The following is a 22,308-nucleotide window of genomic DNA, read 5'->3' on the forward strand; positions in this document are numbered from 1 at the left end:
AAGTTGCAGTTGGGGAGGTTGGATATTAGGAAACACTATTATACTAGGAGGATGGTGAAGCACTGGAATGGGTTACCTAGGGAGGTGGTGGAATCTCCATCCTTAGAGGTTTTTAAGGCCCGGCTTGATAAAGCCCTGGCTGGGATGATTTAGTGGTGTTGGTCCTGCTTTGAGCAGGGGGTTGGACTAGATGACCTCCTGAGGCTTCTTCCAACCCTAATCTTCTATGATTCTATGACCCAATGACTTTGCTGGAGCTGCCACAGTCTGGTAGATTTTCAAAGACAAATAAAGTACTTAGAGGCTGCATTACTCATTAATGGGAGCTGGGCCTCTAAATCCCCTAGGTGGTTTTGAAAATCTCCACCTGTACATACAGGATTTGTGCTGTTGCTCAGCTGTGATCATAGGAAGTACATTAAGAACAGCCATACTGGCTCAGACCAATGGTTCATCTAGTCCAGTATCCTGCTTTCTGACAGTGGCCAATGCCAGATGCTTCATAGGGAATGAACAGAACCGGGCAATGATCAGGTGATCCATCCCGTCAACCAGTCCCAGTTTCTGGTAGTCAAGAGAATTAGGGACATCCAGAGCATGGAGTTGCATCCCTGGTAATCTTGGCTAATAGCCACTCATGGACCTATCCATGAACTTGTCTAATTCTTTTTTGAATCCAGTTTTACATTGCCTTTGTGGACACTGGCACCAGTTTTTAAATCTATTTAACACTTTTCATGATCCACTCGTTTTGCTCCTTCCTCCTGTTCCTTAGTTTGTTGAAACAACATATCTTCTTGCCTCAACCAGACTTTACACTGTTCATTTTCCTCCACCGAAGACAATGTATTATGCGTCAACACTTCTTTCTATTAGGCAGTCATTCTGGAGTCCCATGCGGTGAAACTTACAATAGCTGCAGGGCTCAGAACACTAATTAAACCAGACAGTATTTTTTTCCACATAAAAAACCCCAGTAGATAATTAATTGTTTAAGAAAGAAAGAAAGAAAAAGGATCTTGAAAATATTTATGTGCTTGAAGGCGTCCTAGCTGAGCCCTTTGACAAGAGGTTCACGAAGGGCCAAATCCTGTCATCCTTGGTCAGGCAAGTTGATTTAAAAACTCAGTGAGTTTTGCCTGAGTACAGACTGTTGGACTGGGCCCATGATTACCCTCCCCTTCCTTATTTACCTGCTAAATGCCACCTGCATTGACTTTTCCACATGACTGGAATCTAATTACAATTTGCAATCTCCCCTCACTCCCCTCCTGGCTCACCCTACACATTACCAGTGTTTATTTAGGACTCTCTCACCACATCATCAACCCATCTGTGAATAAAGCCACTAAAGATGGAACTGCTACATGGAAACCTTTACCACAGAACAGTCATAGGTAATTCTATGCTGATTTGTTGCCTGTTTTGACTGGAGTCTTAGTAGAAATAAATAACCAATCTCTGTACTGTGTTGTACAGTTAAAATATAGCCAACAAGAAATTGGACCAGAGTACATACAATGTAATAGGTAGAAAATGGCTCTTTGTGCCAAAGTTTCAAAGGTATGCAGACTCACCTAAAGATCCAGATAGTCACTTAATGGAATTTTCAGAATCATTTATCTGCATCTTTAGGCACATAAATACCTTTTAAAATCTGACCCTTTGTATTTCCACTTGTAAATCTACTTTATTGATACCAACTTTGAGACTCAGCGACATCTCCTAATGGTGCAGACAGCAAAATCCTATGTGGAGGCTGACTGCCTGGATGCACATGATAAAGTTCCTTCATTTTAAATGATAAACAAAACAAAAAAATATTTCTTGAAGCAATTCCCTTGAAGAACAACATCTTTAATAAGTGGCTCCTACTGTAGAACAGCCCTCTGGCCACCTGTTAATATGCTACAATTGGGAGGGATGCATTTTAGTTCTTCATTTATGAAATCTGCAGTGTCCTTTCCTGAAGCTCTTTCATAAGCAGCTCTCCTTGTTTAAACAAACCCTCTGCCCATTCACAAGTCTATATAGTTGGCCCAAAATTCGACCCATTAGTAATAATGGCCTACATTTATACGGTGCCTTTCATCCAGAAGGATTTTATACACTATGGGTAAAAGCATCCAGTCAAATCTATGCCCGCATAATTATTTGTTGAGCCCCACTGGTGTGCTCAGCCCTGTATAGCATACAGAAGCAGTGGCCACTTCCCCACGGAGCTTACAGTCTGAACTGGACAGGCAGCACCGTGAATACAAAATGTGCTGCATTGCCAGAGACTGGAAAGTCCAGTCTCAAGAGTGAGGCAGAGTTGGCTTGTTTTCTTTTCCCTCAGCCAGGGCCAGCTCCAGGCACCAGCTTCTCAAACAGGTGCTTGGGGCAGCCGCTCCGGAGAGGGGCGGCACGTCCAGGTATTCGGTGGCAATTCGGCGGACGGTCCCTCACTCCGCCTGGGAGCGAAGGACCTCCTGCCGAATTGCCGCCGCAGATCGCGATCGCGTTTTTTTTTGGTTTTTGTTTTGGCTGCTTGGGTCGGCCAAAACCCGGAGCCGGCCCTGCCCTCAGCAAGTAATTTACTACAAGGGACAGCCATGTTGATATTTGCAGTGCTAAAAATCACAGGAAGATGCAGCACAAATTAGATAGAAAAAGTTGTTTTAATTGTCTATAAAAAGAGTTTTAACAAATAAAGGACAATAAAATGAAAGATTACTAAAAATAAAATAGTTTCCCCTTCATTTTAACTTACATGTCTGTTGCACATGATACTCATCCTGAGGTTGTACCTCTGGGATTTGTGAAAGAAGAAAAATATATAGATCTAGGCTGGAATTTTCAAAGGAAGGTAAGGGAGCAAGGCATACAACTCCCCTTGAAGTTCAGTGGGACTGGGCACTAACGTTCCTAGGCTCCTTTGGAAATCCCATCTGAACGTGCTGCAATTTTGCTACAATTAAATGGCCCTCTCAGTCTGGTATTGGAAATGCTAATAGAAAATACAGAGAGAAATGTCAAGTCAGAAAGTGAACCATCTGATACAGCACCTTGATAACAGCCACATTTTGGCAACTATTTAACATAATCCCCAAATGGAAAACGACCAAGAATTATTTTTATTAGAGATGGGAGCAAGCTGTAATGTTCAGATTCAGCTCTGAATGTTTACAAAGTTGGGGGGCATTTGGATCTGGGTATTTAGTTTGGTTTATGAAAACTGGATCCAGAGTTCAATCCAAACTTCCCAAAAGTTTAGAAATGTCCAGTTGTGGAGTTTTGGAGCATGGCTCTGAGCACCTGCTTTTCCCACTGAAGCCAATGGAAGTTCAAGGTGGCCAGGATCAAGTCCTTCGATTGGAGCCATCTCGTTTTTTATTTTCAAACATCAATATAAATCACTGGGCAGTGAGTTAGTGCATAAACTGTTCCACCTTCAGAGAACAAAACACAAAAGGCTGGCTTATTTCACATGTGGAAATGAACCATTTGGTGTTCTCATTTCACTCCCCATTGGTGCCCCACCTCAAAATGTTACTCAGTCTGGCCAGAACTGCAATCCTTGTTCAAGAGAGGCATAGCACTGGGATAGCAGTTTTGCTAGATGGTATTGCTGTTTTGCCAGAGTTATGTGTGGAAACTCGTTCTGGCAGCCCACGTTACACTTGGATCATCCCAGTGTCATTAGTCCGTCACTGCTAAATAAATGCACACATTTCAAAATATTCAGTACATTAAATGTGATTTTTTTCATAACAGAATTTTTAAGGTCACATCATTACAATTTAAAAAAGCAAAGGTTAGGAGGACAAATTCTTCATTCACTTATGCCACTGGAAAGTCAATGGAGTTACTCTGGATTTTGCACCCACGTAAAAGAGAGCATCGTTTGACCCAAAAGATTTAAGGGTTTGTTACCCCTCAATGCTAAATCTATGCAAATTACACTACTATGCAATTTACTCCTATTTTCTGACTAGTTTACAAAAGGCTTGTAACTTACACACACATTATGTCACCTGTGACTTTTGCCCATAATTCTCTTTATAAATTTACTCATGCACCACCTAGAGATTTAACAGTAAATTCTACTGTACCTCCTGTCTATTGCTTCTCTATACTGTACTAGCAGCATTACAAATGACTGTGCTATATACGTTCCCATGGAATGAAGAAATATTTAATTACCTGCATGGTATAAAATGTAGATGCAAGCAATTTTATAAGGCACAAATGCAGCCCCAAGCTTGGGACTCTTTCCCAAGACAAGAGCCATCTATTAACAGATGTGCAATCTATGCAAAACAGTTGGGTTGTTAGCATAGAACAGGAACTTTTCCTTACCTAGCATGTCACCCCTGGCTCCTTTAAAGAAAGAAAGAGAGGCTCCTTTAAAGCAATGCTCATATGGCTAAAAGCATGATTACCAGTCCACTCACCTACTCAAGACACAAACAAACCTCAGCACTGAAAAGGTTTGTCTTCACACTGGGAAGAAGTTTATCCCACTGGAATAAGTCAGCATGGCTCTAACCTAAGAGAGCCTTAGTAGAGAATTTATGAACATATTAAATCAGGAAATCTCCCAATAGAGTATGTGCAATATTATTTATTTATTTTTAAAGAAAAAACTGTTTAACGCTGAAGTTTTGGGTGAATCTCATGACCATCATAAACTGATAATACTAAGTCCCAGCATAGCAAGGCACTGAACATGATTAACTATTTACCCTTTTTGATTAACACACTCTAACTGTAACCTACAGCATTTCTAGCATTCCAGATTCAAACCTTTCTAGAGACCAGATGGATAGATGTCTGAATGATGGCGGTTTCATCATGCTGAGAACTGTCCCACTAGGGTTTAAATGGAGACAGCTATCACTAGTGACATGATACCAGATTTAAACTGCAGTCTCCACACTAGTGCATTTTACCACAATACCAATTAGCTCTCCACAGACATGAAATCTGCACACAGTTTTTCTGCTAGCTGTTACATTAGTGAGCAAAAGTGGTTTATTCCAAAGGATATCAAAATGCACAGAAATACATTTGTTAGTAACTTTACAAAACATTAGATGTCTGACATTAAAGAATAAAAGTAAATGCTGTATATGATGTAATTTTAATATTGGCTATTGAAAGTTATAAAGTACTATATTCCCTATGGAATTACTTCCTTTTCTTATAAAGAAATGGTACAAGAAAACTAAGCATGAACCATTTTCTTTCTATTATTTTGTCCTTCTTAGTATTGCAGGCTCTTGGTTTTAGTTACCAGCTGACCAGGAATCATAAACGAATTTTGCTGCCACAGTGTCTTCAATTGCCATCCCTGAAATATATAACAGAATTAAAATCACCTACAACCAATACTTCGGTTGAATGAAATAATTTAACTTCACAGGGAAACAGAATGACTAGACAATGGATTAGAGAATCTTTCACACCACAATCTAGGACACCAGTCTGGTAATGACAAGAAGTTATCACCATCAGATAGCTGTTAGGTGCCATGTGTAAAAGGAGTTTATTGGTTTCAATCCAATTCCCATTGGACATGTATCCATGCTGTAAAAGCTACCACAACTGGAACCAATGGATCCTTGCTAACAGGTCATTCAACTTCGACCATGGTAATCCAGCCTTCTGATCAGTTCCAATACCATACTTCTTTGTCACATCACCTTCAAATCAAATAGACTTCAGGGGCATCAGAGTAGGACATTCAGGTTGGAGCTATGTTAGTAAACAATGTAGTCATGAGTTGAGTAAATGGAACTTAAAAAAAATGGACAACATATTTTTCTATCATGTTTGCTTTCCTTTCAATTTAGATTTTATGAGTCTTGCTACATTGAGAAAGGAGGGAAAATACACATCTTATATTGTAGCTACTGTCCTCTGTAGAGTGTGTTGGGACAGCAGCTTTGAAGATCATCAACTTTCCCATGCAAGAGGGACTTAATAAATAACAAGGCATTGTTCCTCGTCAGATTTACACATAGGAGGGGGTTATTCTTACCCAGTGATTTGAACACTGTTGTTTTCTCACGCAAGGCTGGTTTTGTCCCTTTCACTACCTCCCCCAGCTCGGCAAAAATCTCTGCCTGTGAAACAAATGCACATTTAGGCTTGATATCCATGACAGCCATCTAGAGAAATAAACTGTTTTTTAAGTGATTTTAAAAGAAAGAAGACAAAAAATTGGAAAGGTTCTGTTACTGGGAAAACAGATCATTGTTAGGTCAAGTAATATAGAAACTAGACAGAAATTTCAGAAGAATAACATGGCTTTCAGAGAAAAATATCTGCCTGAATTTCATTACTCAAAATGATCGACCTGTTACCTTGCTGACAAAGATCAATTGACTTCCAGGTAGTTTACAGTTTGTTGGTTTCGCAGAGGAAACCTTAAAAATGAAAGCCCTGTCTGCTATGTGTGGACATTAAAAAAAAATATTATGGCACTTTGTGTAAGGGCATGACAAAAGGTCCCCTCTCCTCAATTTTGTGCAGTGTGACAGCCATCTGTTTGGCTGCTGGCCTCCACACATTAGAGGCAGTTCCAATTTAATTATGCTGAAACGTCTATCATGGGGATACATAGGTGCAACAGAGCAGAATTTGTCCCATTATGTATAAATTGCTTTGGGATCTTCTGGGATGAAAGTGAAAGATTTGGAATAATTTTTGAAACATTACACATTTTTAAGTGTAGATCTAATAAAGGATGGATCTGAAAGCAATGAGAAATGGCGCAATTCAAAAGTAGCATTCGAGGGGAGAAGCTCTAGCATTTAAGAAAGACTTACCCTTGATAATATAACATCTCCTGATTCATTCAGAGCAGCCTCTCGAGAATCCACATACAGGACAGAATTCTTCATCACTTCATCATTCAGCTCTCTCCAGTCTGGTCTGCTTGCCCCAACAGCTAAAAGATAAAAGTGATTAACTTCAGAGAGAAATATTTCAAATGGATTTAACAGAAACACATTTCTTGTTCAACAGAGGTGAATAATGTCTTTCCACAGCAGTGTCGTCACTTACGCACAAACAGCCTGAAATTAACCTTGAGGACAATTTCACTGATACAGAACAAGAACAGCCTGATTGACTAGGGGAAGTCCTGGGCTTCCGACTGAGCTGTACATTATGCATCTAGGGCTTGATCCTGCTGAGCACCTTCTACTCCCATTGATGTCAAAGCAGGATTGAGCCCTTAGGGTCCAATCCTCCAAAGTGCTGTTCCTGTTATGCCTGCTGAGCACCATCAGCCCTCATTGGGTCTAATCCTGCTCCCACTGAAATCCTTGTATTCAGTGACAACACGACCAAGACCACTGAAATCAATGAGTTCCCTCGTAGTAGGGGTGGCCAACCTGTGGCTCCAGAGCCGCATGAGGCTCTTCAGAAGTTAATATGCGGTTCCTTGCATAGGTGCTGACTCCGGGGCTGGAGCTACAGGTGCCAACTTTCCACTGCTCAACCCCAGGCCCTGCCCCCACTCCACCTCTTACCCCAAGGCCCCTGCCCCTTCCTGCCCCCTCCTCTGAGCCTGCTGCACCCTTGCTCCTCCCCCCTCCATCCCAGAGCCTCCTGTATATTGAGAAACAGCTGATCACGTCGGGCAGGAGGGAGGGGGAGGTGCTGATCGGCAGGGCTGCCGGCGGGCTGGAGGTGGTGGGGGGGGCTGATGTATTACTCTGGCTCTTTGGCAATGTACATTGGTAAATTCTGGCTCCTTCTCAGGCTCAGGTTGGCCACCCCTGCCTTGGAGAATCAGGCTGCTAGCAGTAAAATAAAACTGAGCACTGTGGAAGCAAATCCACAACGGCAGGGTGAACTCACAAGGGGAGCAGGATTCTTTGTTAGCGTTTGTCATTAGACAGCCTTTTCCTCTTAGGCTTGGCCCTCTTGCTTACATCTCTATCCTCTGGAAGGCTTAGCCAAAGAGGAGAGGTCATAGTGGAGGCAGAGAAAGGGAGGTAGTGCTCTGCATATCATTTACAAAGTAATCACAGTGAAATATCTGCCAATAAACCTCAAGCTCTTTGAGCAACATATGTTATTTGTTACAAGGATGCATTCCCCAGTTTGGCCTAAGAGTTTTATCCATGTCCAGCTTGTTCCCATTCTCACAGCAGTCAAAGACATTAACAAACTAATACAAAACCAGACAAGCCAAGTGCTTGGTTAGCACCAAGGACGGATGTACAACAACTACCCTTTCGCCCTTTAGGGCAAGTCTGACAAGGCAAGGCAACACAGGGAAGCTCACCCTGTCACTGCCTACGCTGTATCTCTGCTACAGATAATAAAAGTACTTAGTGCTCATATAGTGCTTTTCATCATAAATCACAGACCTTCAGTCTCAAAGGCTGCCAAGTCCAACCCTTTCTCGAATAACAAGCGTATTTATACAGTTGTTTAACTAACAAACAACCACACTGTACTATAGTTTGGTAGGCTGGCGCTATGCTGCTCTATCATATCCTCTCTTATCTTATCAGCCCCTTCTTCTGTTCTTCACCCTCTTCCTGCTGCTCCTGACAAAGCCCTGCTGGATGTTGTGATTGTAACCTCTTCCTCAGCAGGATGTAGACATCTACGTAAATGACCCAATCACCCCCCTTTTCCTATTATCTCTTGCCCCTCTCCACTTCCCTCTCCTCAATTCATTTGCAAAAGCCTTGAATTTCATAATTCTTTTTTATTAAGTGTTTTTGATCCAGACTGTCTTGATGTTACATGCCTGTAGAGAGAAATGCAATTAAAAGATCCCTCACTTATCCTTATCAGATCAGAACCAAAGAAGCAGTTTGCTGCAGGGAACTGTATGTGCAGACCTACGACTGAACATTATTATCTGGGATTTCTAAACCTGCAGTTTCCATTCTTTTCTTATGACTTTGTAAGCAGTACAATTGGAGCCCATTTACAGATCTTTACTTACCGAAACAGTTTTGTGAACAAAGGCTTATCATTAAAAAAAAAATGTAAAACTCTTGTGTTAGCAACTTCTTTTGTACAGAGAAACACAAATAATATTGAACTGAATGGTAAAACAATTCTTCTATACAACTTTACAGACAGTTGGGTTGTGAGAACTCCAGTGTTGTCTGAATGCCTACTCATGCAATAGGAATGCCTCTGGGGAAAAAAAACAAGGAGAGGTGGTCTTTGTGTATGTGTTGCCTCAGCAAATGAAGACACTAATTGATTCTGGTTGTACACACGGCCTTCATGCTGTGAGACAGCACAGATAACAATGTCACCGGCAAAGAATTAAACTGAGTTTGAAAAATTGGTGGGGTGCTTTTGAAATGTGGGAACTTCCTTTAAATTGTTCCCTCTGACAAGTTGCCTTTGTCTCATTACCAGACCACTTGGAAAGTGCACAAGGTCATCTGAACCAGCTCCAAATTAAATAACGTAAATAAATGCCAAGGAGCTCAGGGACTCCGTATGCTAGGGCAGCAACAACATCACCAGAAAACACAATTTAAAAACAGAACACAGCGAAGGGACCAAACCCTGAGGTTCTCTCAATTTTTACACGGTTCTTAACTCAGGCAAAACTCCCACTGAGATCAAAGGGAGTCAGCCCCAAAAGAAGAAATAAAGGAGTTTGCAAAACAGGGCAGTAGAAAAGATGATAAATATCAGGGAAACAGAAGTGCTACTAAAAAAATCACTGTGGGAACAGGTTTCTAGGGTGTTGTTTAAGTCTAAGACCAAATGGGGACATCAAGGCCACACCTTGTTGGCTACCATAGCAAAGCTGAGATTACCTGCTGCTCAAACATACAATAGCAGAATCCCTGATAGCATTGAATACAGACACCCTGCAGGACCGTGCTCAAAGAGGAGAAGTGATTATTCTGAGAAATCTAGACCATTCTGGGCAGAAACTGTCTTTGTGAGTATTATACAGCACAGCATTGAGCACATCAGAGCTAAATAAAATAATAATACAAATAATAGCAGAGAAACCCCCCTAATCAATGAGAGTCTGGCATACCGTTGATATGGGCACCTGGTTTTATCCACTCTCCAAATAAAATTGGCGTTGTTGCCATGGTGACCGTTATAATCACATCAGCTCCGGTGACAGCCTCCTGAGCAGAGGAGCAAACCTGCACTGGTGGACCCTTAACTGAGCGAGCAAACTTCACAGCATTCTCCTTAGTGCGATTCCATATCCTGACCTGCAAAGCAACATGGAAAGCATGTAGAGATTATATAATATGAGTAACCCGTCCTTGCAAAACGTTTTCTTCATTATCATTACTTATCCTGGCAAAGAACAGGTGAGTAGATTTTGTGTCTGGACTAGTACATCTTCATGATTATCTTGCAATGCTAGTATAACAGTTCATGGCATCTTTATATTTATAAAATACATTTTAAATAGAAAATCTGAACTGATCGAGGCTGCAGGAAACTTGTCCAAGAAACTTATATACGGTAGGATTTTTTCAAACAGAGAAAAGAGTAAGGCTGAAACTTGACTTTGTTTCCAGCATGTGTTATTAAAATGCTTTGAGAAGGGAGGAGGAAAGGCTATAGAAGTGCAATGTCTAGAGACATTTTGTTGAAATTTGCTGAAGCCATTAGATACAGCTTTACTGGTTATTATATACATTATTTGTTATTGGTGTTACTGAAAAAATAATTGAGAAAAATAAATCTTCTCCTTTGAGATGCATTCCTTGGCTTACCTCTTTAAATGAGAACTGCTCTGTGAAGACCTCATAATGGCTATAGGCTTGAACACCAGCTCCTAGAATGCACAGCACTTCTGAATCAGCTGGCATTAAGAACTAAAATATATCAAGTTAGAAAAGAAATCAATGACAGTAGTCATGGAAAAAACACAGTTGTGATGATGGATCCACTATTTAAATTAAAACCCCTCAATCTCAGGCACATTTACACTAGAGTGTTTATTTTTAAATGTTGTACAGAGGGGTCATTGATTCCTAAGAGAAACTTTTGTGGGTTTGATTCAATTTGCACTTTTGCATTTGTATTGATGTAGCTACATGTATGTAGTTACACCAGTATAAAACCCCAGTGCAGAAATGCTGCACTGGAGGTGAAACAGGGCTTACACCAGTGCACTGCATTGGCACGGAGGGATTGCACCTACATCAGGATAACTGTAAGAGTATAAATATCCCCAGGATAGACAGGACCTCATTTACAGGCATGCAATTCCATTGACACCACCATTTGCACTGGTATACTAGGGCAAAATGTAGCCCTATAAGTTACAATCCTTATCCCACAAAATTTTGCAGATTATACATTGTTGTTGCAGACACCACTCAAAGAAAGGATGAAATGCCTTTTATTTAGCAATCCTGTAGGACACAATGTGCATCCCAAAACTGGGGTAATGGGCTTGGAAGAAATGCCATGCCCCCAGACAGTAACCCGCTAATCTAGCCTCAGTCTGAGTGTTTGTTTAAAGAGTTGTTTATCTGCTCTTTAAAAAAAGGAGGAAGAGGAAGAAGAAGAAAAAGACTAGAAATGAAGCTTCCTACTTGTCACTTGTTCATATCCCTTTTTAAGCTGAGTCAAATTGCTGAAAATAGTACCAGTTTGGGACAATTGTTTTTCCTTCTAAACAAGAGAGATTACATTTCAGCCCTGGCCAAGTATGGCCCGTGTCTGACATCCTTGATTTAGAACACTCCAGAGAGATGAACTTCGCTAAGAACAGGATATGTGTCCACCAGTCAATATTTACAAACAAGAGTGGCTTGAGGCTCAAGACTTAAAATTCACTCCTCTGGTAGCTCTGAATTTCCCTGCTTAATCATCCTCTGTGGTTCACCAGGAACTGGGGAGGAAAAAGAAGGGATGTTTGAACCTAGCCCCAGCCACCTGCATTTCTTGTTTGTGCATTTACTATGGCCACTCTTGTACTTGAAGCCTTTGAACTATATGGGCTTTCAACGCCTGGTGAACTGACACTGCTGCAAAGAAATAAAAAAAATCTCATCTAGCAGATTTATCAAAGCTAAGAGCTCATTTTGATTCTTGTTACACTGACTCTGTAGCATTGAGATTTCAAAAGTTCCGTACATAAAAGTACTGGCTTATTGAAGAGGAACTGCCATAAAGAGGACAAGATGACAACTGAAAGCTGGGCTCAAACAGTCCTGAAAATCTCAGAGCAGCAGGTGACAGATAAGGGTCTGATCTGGAAGTTCTAATACAGACAAAGCTCCTTTGAAGTCACTGCATCTGAAGTGAGGTTTTTTTACCCCAAATAAATCTGTTAGTCTTTAAGGTGTCACCGGACTCCTTGTTGTTTTTGTGGAGCTTTGCTTGTGTAAAGTCTTCAGGATCTGGTTTTAAGGTGGGAAGGTCTGAGCTGAGAGCAGTCCAACAGTCTAACATCTCAGGAATTCATTGTGTGACGCATGGCTAGAAAGGGTTAAACATCCTGCAAATAAATAACCCTCAAAAGACATGTAGGGAGATAATGTTTGTGTTTTTGTGTATTTACATATGTATGATTAGGGTCCACAATGTAATCAACAGTCCCTGTCTATGCTGTATTCTGATATCATTTAAATGAATTATGAACATCTCTCTTTGAAATGTACTGTGAATGGTGAAGGAAAAAGCAAATGGCCTTATGTTAATTCGTATAGTTAAGTACCGGTGATGGACCTCCTTCAAAGTCATCCTAATTACCTTTTATTCCTTGAGGAATTCCAACTTGTCAAAAGACAAGAAATTGTACAAAAGATCCTTGGGTCCCGATTCTGTCATCTCAGATCTGCTTAAGCTTCTTCAGGGGAAGTTTGAGTCGCAAGATTGAGGTCCCAGTTATGCTGATATGCCCTGAATGTGATATTTGGACATTGGACTATAAACTAAGAACTATTTCTGAAATGTTTCAGAGTAGCAGCCATGTTAGTCTGTATCCGCAAAAAGAACAGGAGTACTTGTGGCACCTTAGAGACTAGTTTCTAAGGTGCCACAAGTACTCCTGTTCTTATTTCTGAAAGAATTCTTTGCAACTACGAAGCTCACCATCTCTGCTGTGAATCTGCACCTAAATGAATTGAACTCATGTCTGTATGTATATTGACCTTTTAACCATACTCTCTCTCTTCTGTTTTTTAATAAATTTTAGTTTAGTTAATAAGAATTGGCTGTAGCATGTATTTGGGTAAGATCTGAAACATTCATTAACCTGGGAGGTAATGTGTCTGATCCTTTGGGATTGGTGGAATCTTTTCCTTTTCTTTTATATGATGAAATAAGATTTACAGAAATTTTCATCATATTTTACATGGGTCCCTGGATGGAGGCCCGAGGCTGGATCACTTTAAGGGAACTGTGTTGTTTGGACTTCTGAGTAACCAGTAAGGTAATAAAGAAACTGTTCTATGCTGGCTTGGTAAATTTAAGTATTGGAATATCCACCAGCTTTTGGGGGTTTGGCTGCCCCATTCTTTGCAGTTCACCCTAATTGAGTGACCACAGCTGGCTCCCCACTAGGACCCCGGTCACACATTATTCGCCCCTTCTCCACTCCAAATGGAGTGGCTCTTGGGGATAGATACTCCACTTCTGTGTTGGCTGTAACTCCATTGATTTGGGTGGAATTACATCAGCATAAGACTGATGTACCTGAGAAGAGAATCTGGTCGTCAATCTAAAGCAGAAGAGTTAGTGGGCCAGGAAACATAGCACTTATAATGAAGAAGATGGGCAGATTTGATATCATTCTTGCGCTTAGAAGACTAAAACTTTCCTTCAAACTGATGGCCTCAGAAGGGTTATCTGCTTTATTAACAGACCAGTCAAATATTTTTAAATTAGTATTTGAAGATTTATTTGTATTAATATTCCTACTTTGAATTGGAAGTTATGTGGAGTGGCATAGTGGCCAGACTGGGGAAGAGGCTGTGTAGTCTAATCAGTTTTGATTTATCACCGCACTTACCCAAAGCCCCTATAGGTGCATACATAAAGCAACAAAAAAATAACTGAGCAAAACCACTCCAATATATTCTCAGATTCACAGAGTGAATCACTCCCATATCACATACAATACAAGCATGTAAAAAGCAACAGAGAGTCCTGGGGCACCTTTAAGACTAACAGATGTATTGGAGCATAAGCTTTCATGGGTGAATGCCCACTTTGTCAGACACATGTAATGGAAATTTCCAGAGGCAGGTATAAATATGCAGGCAAGAATCAGTCTGGAGATAACGAGGTGAGTTCAATCAGGGAGGGTGAGGTCCTCTGCTAGCAGTTGAGGTGTGAACACCAAGGGAGGAGAAACTGCTTTTGTAGTTGGCAACCCATTCACAGTCTTTGTTTAATCCTGATCTGATGGTGTCAAATTTGCAAATGAACTGAAGCTCAGCAGTTTCTCTTTGGAGTCTGGTCCTGAAGTTTTTTTGCTGTAAGATGGCTACCTTTACATCTGCTATTGTGTGGCCAGGGAAGTTGAAGTGTCCTCCTACAGGTTTTTATATATTGCCATTCCTGATATCTGACTTGTGTCCATTTATCCTTTTACGTAGTGACTGTCCAGTTTGGCCAATGTACATAACAGAGGGGCATTGCTGGCACATGATGGCATATATAACATTGGTGGACGTGCAGGTGAATGAACCGGTGATGTTCTAGCTGATCTGGTTAGGTCCTGTGATGGTGTTGCTGGTGTAGATATGATGTAGCAACACCAAAAAAGAAAAAAAACTTCAGGACCAGACTCCAAAGAGAAACAGCTGAGCTTCAGTTCATTTGCAAATTTGACACCATCAGATCAGGATTGAACAAAGACTGTGAATGGCTACCCAACTACAAAAGCAGTTTCTCCTCCCTTGGTGTTCACACCTTAACTGCTAGCAGAGGACCTCACCCTCCCTGATTGAACTAACCTCGTTATCTCCAGACTGATTCTTGCCTGCATATTTATACCTGCCTCTGGAAATTTCCATTACATGCATCTGATGAAGTGGGCATTCACCCACGAAAGCTTATACTCCAATACATCTGTTAGTCTTAAAGGTGCCACAGGACTCTCTGTTGCTTTTTACAGATCCAGACTAACATGGCTACCCCTCTAATACAAGCATGAATACCTTTTCTTTGATAAAATAACTGATTTTTTAAAATAAGGAAAATGAAGTAGATCTAATCTATCTGGCCTTCAGTAAGGCATTTCATATACACGGGAAATTAGTAATTCAGATGAAGAAGATGGGGATTAGGATAAGAACTGTAAGTAGGTTAAGAAACTGGCAAAAGGGGAGAAGACAAATGGTTGTGGTGAAAGAAGAACAACTGGGCTGAAGGGAGGTTACTAGCAGAGTTCCTAAAGGATCAGACTTGGGACTTATGACTTTGGCACAAAAAGTAGGAAGGTGCTAGTAAAATGTACTGATGACATGAAGTTGGGAGGCATTGTCAATACACAGGAATGGAATTTTATACAGGAAGAATTGGATGACACTGATGACCTGGAGTAATAGAAATGAGATGAAATTTAAAAGTGCAAGGTCATGAACATAAGAACTAATAATAAGAATTTCTGCTATAAACTGGGGACTCATCAGTTGAAAATGACAGAGGAGGAGAGATACCTGGTTGTGTTAGTTGATCACAGGATGACTATGTGCCGTGAATGTGATACAACTGTGAAATAGGCAAATGTGGTCCTAGGATATATCAGGTGAGGCATTTCCAGTCTCTCTCGCAGGCATGTATGGCATCTACAGAGTGACATTTTATAGATGCAGTTGTAGGTCCATAAGCCATTTCCAGGCCTCCTCTGAGACACTGTGGATATCATCCAATTCATCTTTGAATACATATTTGGGACACTATGTTCTGATGTGTTCATTGGTTTGGATGTTCTCATTGCAGTCACATGAAACAGAGTCTTTGATTTTCCACTTGTGCATCAAGTAGCCGCATCTTCCACTATTTCTTTGGATGTGGGTCAATGTGGTCCCAAGTCTGCGTGGCAGGTCGAAACCGAGGAGGCATTTGTTGGTTCAGTAATAATGTGCTTGTTTGGAACAGCAGATGAGGTCCAGACACTTTGCCATTCCCTCGCCAGATCCAGAGACTAGAAGTGATCAAGTGTGGTCTATAGTAGCTTTCACGATTTCAGGCGTGATGGGGGTATGTTATCCATAACCTGCCAGATGGGAGGTTCTGCATAGTCTTCGGCACATTTAAGTTCTTGTGCTGTGGCTATATCTCAACGGACAGCTGGAGGTTCGATGTTTGTCAATACAGAAAGCCACAGTAGAGGTGTTGATTTTAAAGTTTCCGTGATGATTTGCATGGTCTGATTCAGCTGCCTCTCCATACGCTGAGTATAGCAGCTTCTTTTCCACACCAGGGCACAATACTCTGCAACTGAGTACACAAGGGCCAAGGCCAATGTTCCTAGAACCAGGACAGTTGATCCCCAGCTTGTTCCCACTAACTTTTAAATAATGTTGACATGAGTTTTTGTTTTCAAGGCTACTTGCTTGAAGTGGTCATGAAAGGTCAGTGTGCAGTCAAGAATGCCACTGAAATATATTGGCTTTGGGTCGTAATGCACAGTTTCACATGAAACTTGACAGTTATGAGTGTTTTGTGCAATTCTATTGTCAAAGTGGAAAGTAGAGACTACCGATTTGCTTGGATTTGGTCTCAGCTTTTGGAAGTATTTCTCCATGAGCTTAAGGTCAGATCTAAGGGTCACTTCAAGTTCTTTAAAGCTACGGGCCTAAGTGGCGAGTGCCAAACCATCAGCGTACGCAAAGTTCTGCACTATTATTTCAGGCATATCGTTCGTGTATACACTGAAGAGTTATTTCCAGTAACGATAGAGAAGTATTAATGTAATTGTACAAGGCACTAGTAAGACCTAATTTGGAATACTGTGTACAAATCTGATTACTCAAGAAAGATGATCTCAAACTGGAACTGGTGCAGAGAAGAGCTACTAGGTGACCAGGGGCATGGAGGACCTATCTTCTGAGAAGACACTGGAAGAGCATGGCTTGTTTAGCCTAGCAAAATGAAGGATGAGAGAGGATATGATTACTCTCTATGAAGACACTGGGAGATAGACAACAGGTAGGGAGAAGAGCTATTTAGGTTAAAGGAAAATGTTGGCACAAGAATAAATGGTTACAAACTGGCCATGACTGAATTTAGGATGGAAGTTAGAAGAAAGTTTGTAATCATCTGAGGAATGAAGTTTTGGAACAGCCTTCCAATAGACATTGTTCAGATAAACAACCTAATTAGTCTGAAGATAGAGCTTGATAAATTTTTGAGTGGGACTATATGATGGAGTTGCATGCAGTGATGGGGGTTGGCTTGATGGCAAAGGGGGTTCCTTCCAGTCTTATGTCTTATATTCTTAAATCTCATGATGCAGGGCTTCAGTTGGTCACCTGTAGGGGTTAAGAAGGAATTTTTCCCTGTTGTATTCTGGGGAGTGGTTCTCCTTCCTCTAAAGCACTGGAGATGGTCACAGATGGCATCACCAGACGGGGTGGGATCGTGCTCTGATGTGGTACAGAAAAATTCTCTCTCAGATGCTTGGCTGGTGGGTCTTGCTCACATGCTCAGGGTCATACCAACTGCTATTTTAGGTTGGGAAGGAATTTTCCCCAGGTCATATTGGCAGGGACCTTGGGGGTTATTTGCCTTTCTCTGCGACATGCGACTTACTAGGATCATCTTGGATATCTCACCTAATCAATTCCCTGCTATTGCAGAGGGCTAGGTCATTGGTTCACATTGGTCCCTCCTTTTCGCTGTCTATGGTAAACAATAGTTTAATCTATTTCAGGTTATTGGGCTCAATACTGGGTTAACTGGGTGGAGCTAGTGGCCTGTGATATGCAAGAGGTCTGACTAGATGATCTGGTGGTCCCTTCTGGCCTTAAACTATATTACTCTACACAACTCCCTCAGAATTAAAATAGAAACAACCAAGTTTTAGGCTTTTCTTTGAGGACTGAACATTGTCATAAATCTAGTACCTATGATTAAAGAGAACTGGCATGGATTGAAAGCCTCTTAGATCGCATTCGCATCTGACCTCTAAGCTATTTTACATGATACCACGTCACAGGACAACTGGCCCAGCTCTCCTGTTCCAATCCAGATGTGCCCTAGTTTGGTGTAATAAAGAGGGTGGGACTGCCCCTGGGAATTACGAGAGACAGCCCAAAGGCAAGAGAGAGTCCAGAGGCTGAGAGAGAGCTGGCCCTGAAGGAATTAGCTGTGAGTTCTGTGTTGAGCAGTGATCCAGATCAAGCCAGTGAAAGTGGAAGGCAGTTGAGGAATTACATACAAGTTTCCCCAGGCCACAGAACCATGGATAGAGAGGGCTGAAGGCTGAGAGCGGCAGAAGGAGACACCTGCTGGCTAAAAGACCAGAGAGAGATAAAGGCTGGCAGAGGATGTTGCGGTGAGCTTGCTGATGTCTCCAGGTGAGAGCCAGAGCCAGAGACAGACCTGAGAATGAAACAGGGCAGAGAAGTAACCCAGGTTGAGGGGCTGGGATGAGGCCTGGTGAGAGATGCCAGAGCTGTACCCAAGAGCCTGAGCATAGTGAGAGACATCAGAGTGTACTTGGTATGTTCATGGACTGTTGTGACTTGAAAGATTGGATTTGGGAATTTGGACTGTGTTGAGGAATTCTGGATTACAATTTTGGGACTCTTGTAATAAATAAATGCTGGAACGGGTATCGGTACCTGGAAAGATTACCTGGAGTTACTGGGGACTCTGGATGAAAGGGGTAACTGTGGCAGGTTCATGGGTCATGCAGCGGCATTCTGCGGGAGGGCACCGGAGGAAGGGTTGCCTTGTCACACACCAATAATCTACTTCAACCCACTTTATAAAGCATCAGACCTACCTTGGTAGCTATCGCGGAAACTGCAGCAGTTCGTTTTGCTGTAATGACACTGCCATCCATGACCTTTTAAAGAAGAAAATCAAACAGACTGAAATGAACACCGAAAACATAATGCCAGATGCTTTCTCCATGTGTGAATTAGTGCTTAATAACTGATATATCATGTGAAGGGACAAGGAAAACCTGAGAGAAGATTATTATTAATGCAACACTTGCAAATATATTCTACAGAAAATTGGTAGATTCTCTTCCCTGCTCCACTCCTTTCATGACATTCAGGCAGCACAAAGCGAGTGGAAATTTGCCATCATCACAGTGGCATTGACCCAACATAAACATTTCTACACTACACTTCCTGGAGACCCCAGTACCGGGGGTGTTTCAGGGCAATGAAGGCATGTCCAGAACACGCTGCACTCTGGCTAGCACTGGGGACCACTGCAAGCAGGTATATGATGGAGCAGCCCTTAGGCTGCTCTAACCTATGCCAGGGCCCAGGTAGAGCACCATGGAGCCATACTCAGGTATCCCCCTACCTTGTGCTGCACTCTGGGTGGGCACTGGCTCTATATAGATTCTGGCTCTATATAGTCAATTATCATGTGAAAATGGATTGTGGATTCTCACTGAGAAACAGACACTTTCACTGTTCTGGCCCTTCTCAAACTATTATCCGCATTTTTAATTAAGAAAGATAATATCCCAAAATTCCTATTACAGCCCCCCAATCCCAGTCTCACAGAGGCAAACAGTAAAACTTGCATTGCCTTTAACAGTTCAGAATATTTGGCAATTTATTCTTTCCCCCTAAAATATCAGCTAAACATGGTGTCGGGGGAGTTCTTCAAATAAAGAGTTTCACTTCAAATCACCAGTTTCAGAGAACAAAGAAAGAAGGACAGATTAAAGAGAATGAAACAGACAAGCCTGAGGGCCAGATTCTCAGCTGGCACAAATCGCCATAACTCCACTGAAGTGAATGGAGTGATGGTGATTTACACCAGCTATGTCATCTAAAATCGAAGTATCATTTTGACAGACTGTTAACAAAACAGAATGCATCAATGCACGCTGAACTTACAGCTTTTAAAGAGCCATTTCTTGGGTCAAAGAGTAATACAGTTGCTTGGTGAGAGGGAACAGAAGAATCCTTTTTGTGTTCATAGAAGGTTACCAGTTTAGTTGTTAGAGCATCGTCCTTTGCACTGTAAGCAGGCATGACCCCTAAAAATCTTTGAAAGAGAAAAAATATATACATTTAACATGAAATTTTGTAATTTGTTAGCTAACTAGCAAGAAATTAATAAGCAACTGCTTTTGATCTCTAATGTAATAAATAACCCTCTCTATAGCCCTACTTTTTCTCTTCTCCACTTCTAAATTGTGTGACATTTTCTAGGCTATTTAAATATGTGTTTTCTAAAGAAGGATCTAATCTGCCCCCAATGGGAGTTCTGCCATTGACTTCAATGGGCCAGGATTTCACCCCAGCTCTCCAGTACAGTTTAACTTTAATGGTTTGCTCATTGACTTTCCTCCTAACCAGGCACTGTTAATGACTATTCACAGCTTTAGTTCAGAACTAATAGGGTGAAATCTTTGCCCTACTGAAGTCAATGACAAAACCCCCTTTGAACTCAGAGGAGGCCAGGATTCCACCCACAGTCTTCTCCTTTTCCTACTAATTATTATCCCCCTATTATCCTTGAAACACTAGAAGCCCCCACTTTCTTTCTCTCTCTGTGCAGGACACAGCAGTGCTTTATCCTGGTTCTGTAGAGGGCCGGCCCATGGGCACACTTTATAACAGCCTGGATGGCTGATCTTCACCATCGATTTTAAAGGACACAAAGCACTTTCCCCATTCCCTTTGCAGCACGACTTTGGAGCCAGCTCCAGAACTCGTTTGAAGGAAGCATCAGCCAGGGCCATCCTTACCCATACGCAAACTACGCAGCTGCGTAGGGCACCAGGAAATTTGGGGCACCTGCCTGCTGCTCCAGCTTGGTCGGGCACTTCAGAGAATGTAGCGATTTGCACGAGTGCTCGCTAGGAGTAAACGGGTGCAGGGGACATGACAGGAGAGGGGAAAGCTCGCTGCGCTCGGCCTGCCTGGTTGCTCTCATTGCAGTATCCGAGCTGGAAATCTCCCTAACCAGACACAACTGGGGAATATCACGGCAGCTGCACAAGGGCCAGCCAAGGAAGTCCTCACCGTGGGGAGGGACTGAGAAAGGGATCCCCTCCTCCCCCCACTCTGGCTCAGGACGAGAGGGGCGCCCCCCGAGGAGTGTCCGTGATGGGCCTCCCTAGAGCAGGGCCGGCTTTAGGAAGTGCGGGGCCCGATTCGAACAGTTTCGACGGGGCCCTGACAGGGACGACTAAAAAAAAAAAAAAAAAACATGTTAAAAAAAATAACACGTGGGGCTTGTACTCACCGGGCTGCGCTCCTAGTCTTTGGCGGCGGGTCCTTCACTCGCTCCGGGTCTTTGGCGGCACTGAAGGACGTGCCGCCAAAGACCCGGAGCAAGTGAAGGACCCGCTGCCAAAGACCTGGAGCGCCGCCAGGTGAGTAAAAATTAAAAAGGTGCCTCTAGCCAGGGAAGGGATTCTCTGCCACTTGCCCCCCACTCTGGGCAGCCCTGCCTCTGGCACGGGGCCCTCTTAAGCGCAGGGCCCGATTCGGGGGAATTGGTGGAATTGGCCTAAAGCCGGCCCTGCCCTAGAGTGTGCACCCCTCCCTACTTACCCGCTGTACTTCTGCACCGGCACCACGGTGCGCATGGGCTGCACGACGCCTCCCTCCGCGCCGCTGGAGAAATTGGCCAGGGCAGCTTCCAGCGAAGGGATCAGGAGGCTGGCGCGGTGCAAGTGCTTCTCCACCACCTCGGAGCCAAGGAAAACCGGCGGCGCAGCGCTCATGGTGACCAGCGTCCGGGCCGCACGGGCAACACACACTCTCGTGCACCTCCGCTGCAGCCTCTTGTGCCCGCTTGGCTGTAAGTATTGTCCCGGACCCCCGCTGCCACCCCTCTCGCCAGGCTGCTGCAACTGAGCCGTGTGGGGCGCCACCTAGTGGGTCCCCAAGACATTCTGGTGAGCCCATCCTAGCCTGTTGGGGCCGGTATGTGACTCTGTCGCCACGCCCCAATCCCTGTGGCCGTACCTCCTTATCTTGGAAAGGGGGGAATCACCGCGGGGGAATCGCAGAGCTACACGTCACGGGGGGGGGTCCTCATTTTTCTCATTATTCTAAGGAACACATTCTTATGGGGAACTCCTCCCATTGTGCAGCTCTGTCATTATTATCCCTTACTGTGGGGTGTCTCGCTCGTTGCGGAGGGAGGTCACCCGCCACCGGGAGAGGGTAAACCCACGGT

At 42.8% G+C, this 22,308-nt stretch overlaps 1 protein-coding gene across 1 annotated transcript; it reads right to left on the reverse strand.

Moving 5' to 3' along the window:
* Positions 1–3,722: 3,722 nt before the first annotated feature.
* CRYM (crystallin mu) lies at positions 3,723–22,011 on the reverse strand. Its single transcript, XM_054042767.1, has 8 exons — positions 21,678–22,011; positions 20,010–20,160; positions 18,929–18,991; positions 10,728–10,829; positions 10,028–10,214; positions 6,816–6,937; positions 6,026–6,110; positions 3,723–5,335 (listed from the first exon to the last, which is right to left on the reverse strand). Exons 1-8 carry the CDS (start codon positions 21,848–21,850, stop codon positions 5,271–5,273), a joined length of 948 nt encoding a protein of 315 aa, XP_053898742.1. The 5' UTR covers positions 21,851–22,011; the 3' UTR covers positions 3,723–5,270.
* Positions 22,012–22,308: the final 297 nt, after the last annotated feature.

The sequence above is a fragment of the Malaclemys terrapin genome, chromosome 10 (genome assembly GCF_027887155.1).
Source record: "Malaclemys terrapin pileata isolate rMalTer1 chromosome 10, rMalTer1.hap1, whole genome shotgun sequence".
Lineage (NCBI taxonomy): Eukaryota > Metazoa > Chordata > Testudines > Emydidae > Malaclemys > Malaclemys terrapin.

What these genes read in the sequence shown, in the direction of transcription:
- CRYM (XM_054042767.1), bottom strand. Translation starts at nt 21,850, where the DNA reads ATGAGCGCTGCGCCGCCGGTTTTCCTTGGCTCCGAGGTGGTGGAGAAG. An exon ending in CCGGTGCAGAAGTACAGCGG is followed by an intron (nt 20,161 to 21,677) that starts GTAAGTAGGGAG and finishes TCTCTTTCAAAG; the next exon opens with ATTTTTAGGGGTCATGCCTG. An exon ending in GAGATGTTATATTATCAAGG is followed by an intron (nt 6,111 to 6,815) that starts GTAAGTCTTTCT and finishes TTTGTTTCACAG; the next exon opens with GCAGAGATTTTTGCCGAGCT.